Below are 6,098 nucleotides of genomic sequence, written 5' to 3'. Positions count from 1 at the left end.
TTATTCACCCATTGATGAACATGTGGACTGATTCCAAATCTTGGTTATTGTGAATAATACTGCAATGAATATGAGGATGCATTAGGACTTTTTATTGTGATCATTATCTCAACAGAGATGGGAGTGATAACAGCTCTAGTTAGCTGATGGAGAGTAATAGTCTTTGATTGGTGGCAACTAAAACCTAATAACCATGATTCATCTGTCCTAGGTGCTAGCTTTAGATGTTTCCTTTGATCCTCAAGGCATCTAATTTGCATAAATAGGTGACCTTAGATAGGTTTTCAGTCAGAGCATGTCTTTTGTCAGAAAGGTGGTATCAGAAAAAAGGAAACTGTAGTTGCTAATTAACAGGAACCTACTCTAAGACTCAAAGTCTTCCACTCTTCCGAACCTGAATTTAAGAAATATTTTTAATGAGAAGTTATTCCCTGAGTTCCCTTTCCTTAATGCCAGTGTTTTTTATTGGATATATTTAAGATGCACAACATGATATTTTGATATCTATATACATAGTGGAATAAGTCAAGCAAATTAATATATCTCTTACCTTATATAGCTGTTTTCTTGTGTGTGTGTGTGTGTGTGTGTGTGTTATGAGCACCTAAAATCTACACTCTTGGAAAATTGTCATTATACAATACAATGTTATTGACTATAGTTTTTATGCTATACATTACATTCTTATACTTATTCATCTTACATAATTGTAACTTTATATGCTTTGACCTACATCTCCCCACCCCACCCACATATCATATTATGATGCAATAACTTTATTTCTGCTTATAGAGAGAGGGACACTCATACACATTTGCATAAGGAAACAAGTATAGAGGAGCGACTTGCAGCATTGAGTATAATATTGAAATATTGGGAAAATGTAAATGTCCATCAATGGCAGAATAGAAAAATAAAATGTGGTACATTCCTACAAAATAATACTATAAGATTGTTAAAGGGAGTCATACACACACAAATAAATATATCTATGCACACATATATGGATAGATAGATATAGATTAAGATGGTTAGGGGTCTTGAAACTGTGTTAAATGAAAAAAGCAGGAGTAGAATGATAGTACAGTAATTACATAAATACATGGAGTAACACATAGCTTATATACATTTAAAGCACACACATATGTATTGTTCGTGATATATGTGTACATAAAAGTGTAAAAATGAATTTCAAGAGAGAAATAAGCCCAGATATAAGGATAAACTTCAATTTTATCTGTGATTTTTCTTTTACATATGTATTAAAAAGTATAAATTTTAATTGATGAATATCTGAGTGCTTAAATTATATTTTATGCTTTTCAATTTTTCAAGTTGAAAAATCAGATGTTCTCAGCTCCTACAAATAAATAGTGAGATTAAGACAGCATACTAAATTAAGTAAGAAGATTTTTTCCAGAGGAATTATTCTGAATTGACAAGAACAGCAGGCCTCACTCCAATCCTGCGGAGTTCTCAGTACTTGCTCTAGACTTTACAATTGTGTTTTTCCCATGGGGAATCCAGACAGCCAGGAAACAGCAGCAGAATCAATAGGCTGAGGTCTGTTTTGCAATGTCTACATCCTATCAGATCTGCTTACCTTGCATTTGCTTGTAGCCGAAGGTCCTCTGACTGTCACCAGGCAGGTGAAGTGTATGCGGGTAGAAAGCTCACGCTATGCCACTGTTATCACCAACTGTGAGGATAGTAGCTGCTGTGCCACCTTTGGAGATGGAACAACTATAATTGCAAAGCCACAGGGAACATACCAGGTAGGTCTAGAAGGAAAATGAGAAGTACCAAAGATGAGTGTCTATTTAGCTGAGAAAACCCACTTCTAAAATGCCTGCAATGTACATTGCTGTTGCTTTCTTTTCTCTTAGAATACTAACATCTTAGAATATACTTCTCAAACTCATTTATTCATCCCTTTTTACATCCCATGCCAGAAAAACATTGCCCTGCTTGTTTTGCAAAACTTTGGTAGTTTTGGACCAAGGTTATAAACCAAAATGTGTTTGTTGAGGATTTCTTATGTGCTAGGCACTGTGCGTGTTAGAAACCCTTAGATGATTTGGCTTGTGCCTAACAGACCTGCTTCACCTCCCGCCACCTCGACCCTCATTCTCACTCTCCATCTTTCCCACCTCCAGTCAGTCCTCCCTACTCTACTCGAAGTCCTAGCAGGACAGGAGGAGCACATGGTGTGTGTGGTCCCGGGAGGGCAGTTCTCCTAACTGAAGCAAAGCTCTGTCCTTGGAAGGTCAAGGAGGAGCAGTTAGCACCTTTCCCTACCTTTCTGCATTTCCCCTTTAAACACAACCATCCAGTGTCAGCCTGCACTTCCTTTAGCCTTAAAAGGACTTGCCTTCAGCTTTTCACTTGCTGGAGAAAGGACACTACAGCAAAAACGTTGCAAACAATGTCACTAGATACTGAGAGCTAAAAGCTAGAAGATGATGGACAAAGATCTCACTGATAAATATTTGTTACTGTGAAAGTTGCTGAAGTCAGTTTGTCCCTCTCATCTCTTCTGACAATGTTATCCTTCCCACTCTTTATCCAGTGTAGATTATTATGGGGCAAGGAAGGTGCTGGAAGTGAGAGATGAAAGAAAACATAGATATAAATTTTCATGTTTTTGATTAGGCAATAGTTTCTTAGATATGATACCAAACATACAAGCGTTACCAAAATAAAAAAAAAAAGTTTGTGATTCAAAGAACACCACCAAGAACGTGAAAAGATAAACTACAGAATAGAAGATGTTATTTGAAAATCATATAACTGATAATGGTCTTGGGTACAGAGTACCCTACAACTTAGAACTCTCACAACTCAACAATAAAAAGACAATAACCAACCTCAAAATGAGCAAAGGATTTGAATTTCCCCAAAGAAGATACACAAATGGCAAATAAGCCAAGGAAAGGTGCTCAACGTCACTAGTTGTGAGGGAGCTACGGCGCAAACTGCAATGAGATTGCACTTCACACCCACTAGAAAACTGTAATCAAAAAGACAGATAATGGCAAGTGATAGCAAGGGTATGAAGAAATTGGAACCCTTGTAAATTGCTGATGGTGTAAGTCACTTTGGAAAGTGGTAAGTCACTTGGAAAATGGTATAGTCACTTTGGAAAACAGCTTGACACTTCCTCAAAAGGTAAACTTAGTTGTCATGTGACCCAGCAATTCCACTCCTATCCAAGAGAAAACATACATCTGCACAAAAACTTGTAAACAATATTTACAGCAACGTTTTTAGTAATAGCAAAACTGAAAACAACCCAAATGCATGCCAACTCGTAAGTGAATAAAGAAAATGTGATATAGCCATACAATGGAATATTACTTATCCATAAAATGGAATAAAGTACTGTGTGCTACAACATGAGTGAACCTTGAAAACATTACGCTAACTGAAAGAAGCCAGACACAAAAGGCCACAGAGTACATGCTTCCATTTAAATGAAGTATCTAGAATAGGTTCATCCATAGACAGAAGATTAGTGGTTGCCAGGGCCTAAGGCCTAGTGATCCAGAATGATTTCTAACACGATCAGGGTTTCTTTGGGGGATGATAAAAGTGTTGTGGAATTAGTGATAATGGCTTCACACACTTTTGAATATACTAAAAACCACTGAATTATACACTTTAAAAGGGTAAATCTATGATATGTAAATTCTGTTTCAGAAAAAGATCTGTTTGAAGCAGAATTCATTACATGAAGTCTATTACTTAAGGACTGTGTCAGCCACCAGAGGAGAGAGGAGAGATGCGTTTCTAAGAGCACTTATCCCACATTTTTTTACCCTTTCAGAGATGCTTCTTGTTCAAGATCACAAACAACTCCAAACATTTAGAATGGAATGAATAGGGCCAAACATGTATTTAACCTCAGCTAAAATATATTAAATATTGGAAATAAAGGGGCATAGGACAATTACTTAGAAGAGATATTAAAGTGAGCAGATAAGATGTGAGGATACAGGAGAAATGATATCATAACTATTCAGTTTGCCTCCTTATCAAGCAGCCCTTCCCAAACCTTATGTCCTCCCTTGGATAATGTTTTCTTCCTGCAAACAGTTTGTGACTAGGATCTATGGATATTCTTTTTCCTAAAGTGGTTTTCCAAGTCCCACATATTAAACTAGAAAATTTTAATAATTTGTGTCCTTCCGTTACCCTTTCAGGTGTTACCTCCAAACACAGGCTCTCTTTATATTGACAAGGATTGTTCAGCTATGTACTGCCATGAATCAAGCAGTAACATATACTACCCTTTTCAAAAGCGTGAACAGCCGAGAGCTGGCAGGTACATCATGAGACATACTTCAGAGGTTATCTGTGAGGTTCTGGATCCTGAGGGAAACACTTTTCAGGTAAAGTGCACTTTTGGTGTGGAGAGAGAGCCTGTGGCTTTGCTTTTGAGATATTTCACACTACAAAGCTTCCATGTAGATTTTTACCTTAGTTGCCTTGGGATTAATTATCCACTTACTGCCAATAATTTGGGCAAGCAGTAATGAATGTCAATACTTTTCCTTTGATTCTTAAGTGTACTTTCATGGGGGATGGCAAGCCAAATAATTGATGGGACAGAAATGTTAAGGCTAAATGAATAATTAGAACAGAAAGGAAGAAACAGTAGCAGACATCTGAAAATAATGCCAACATAAAGAATGTGGCAATGGTCCTTATCCAAGTAGAAGTCAGAGCAAACACAAGACAGCAAGCAAGTTTCTTTGAGTAGTCACAGAGTCCATGGTAAGAAGGATATAGTACGGTTGAAAGTGGGGAAGTGGACCAACATCCAAGCTGAGTGCCAAATCAAGAACACAATCCTGAAGATGGCCGAATAGGAACAGCTCCAGTCTGCAGCACCCAGCATGATCGATGCAGAAGATGGGTGATTTCTGCATTTCCAACTGAAGTACCTGGTTCATCTCACTGAGACTGGTTGGACAGTGGTTGCAGCCCACACAGGGCGAGATGAAGCAGGGCAGGGCATCGCCTCACCCGGGAAGCACGAGAGGTTGAGAGATTTCCCTTTCCTAGCCAAGGGAAGCCTTGACAGATTGTACCTGTAAAAACGGGACACCTTAGCCCAAATATTATGCTTTTGCAATGGTCTTACAACCGGCAGACAAGGAGATTCTCTCCCATGCCTGGCTCGGTGGGTCCCATGGCCCACGGAGCCTTGCTCACTGCTAACACAGCAGCCTGAGATGGAACTGCGAGGCAGCAGCCTGACTGGGGAAGGGGCATCTGCCATTGCTGAGGCTTGAGTAGGTAAACAAAGCAACCAGTAAGCTTGAACTGGGCAAAGCCCACCGCAGCTCAGCAAGGCCTACTGCCTCTAGACTCCACCTCTATGGGCAGGGCTTAGCTGAACGAAAGGCAGCAGACAACTTCTGCAGAGTTAAACATCCCTGTCTGACAGCTCTGAAGAGAGCAGTGGTTCTCCTAACACAGCGTTTGAGCTCTGAGGATGGACAGACTGCCTCCTCAAGTGGGTCCCTAACCCTGTGTAGCCTAACTAGGAGACACCTCCCAACAGGACTGACAGACACCTTATATAGGCAGGTGCCCCTCTGGGATGAAGCTTCCAGAGGAAGGATCAGGCAGCAATGTTTGTGTTCTGCAGCCTCCACTGGTGATATCCAGGCAAACAAGGTCTGGAGTGGACCTCCAGCAAACTCCACCAGACCTGCAGCTGAGGGACCTGACTGTTAGAAGGAAAACTAAGAAAGGAATAGCATCAGCATCAACAAAAAGGACATCTACACCAAAACCCCATCTGTAGCTCACCAACATCAAAGACCAAAGGTAGATAAAACCACAAAGATGGGGAGAAAACAGAGCAGAAAAGCTGAAAATTCTAAAAATCAGAGTACTTCTTCTCCTCCAAAGGATCACAGCTCCTTGCCAGCAACAGAACAAAGCTGGATGGAGGATGACTTTGATGAGTTGACAGAAGTAGACTTCAGAAGGTCAGTAATAACAAACTTCTCTGAGCTAAAGGAACATGTTTGAACCCATCGCAAGGTACCTGAATACCTTAAAAAAGGTTAGACGAGTGGCTAACT

At 39.8% G+C, this 6,098-nt stretch overlaps 1 protein-coding gene across 1 annotated transcript in view; it reads left to right on the top strand.

Moving 5' to 3' along the window:
- The window catches only part of SPAG17 (sperm associated antigen 17), a 242,530-nt gene that overhangs the window by 176,374 nt on the left and 60,058 nt on the right, over positions 1-6,098 (top strand). The window contains exons 31-32 of the mRNA XM_012000865.1: positions 1,621-1,775; positions 4,203-4,391. Coding sequence (XP_011856255.1) covers positions 1,621-1,775; positions 4,203-4,391 — 344 coding nt within the window. The remainder of the gene's footprint in view (positions 1-1,620; positions 1,776-4,202; positions 4,392-6,098) is intronic.

Source organism: Mandrillus leucophaeus, unplaced genomic scaffold, assembly GCF_000951045.1.
Source record: "Mandrillus leucophaeus isolate KB7577 unplaced genomic scaffold, Mleu.le_1.0 Scaffold64, whole genome shotgun sequence".
Lineage (NCBI taxonomy): Eukaryota > Metazoa > Chordata > Mammalia > Primates > Cercopithecidae > Mandrillus > Mandrillus leucophaeus.
This window is presented reverse-complemented; position numbering and strand designations above follow the sequence as displayed.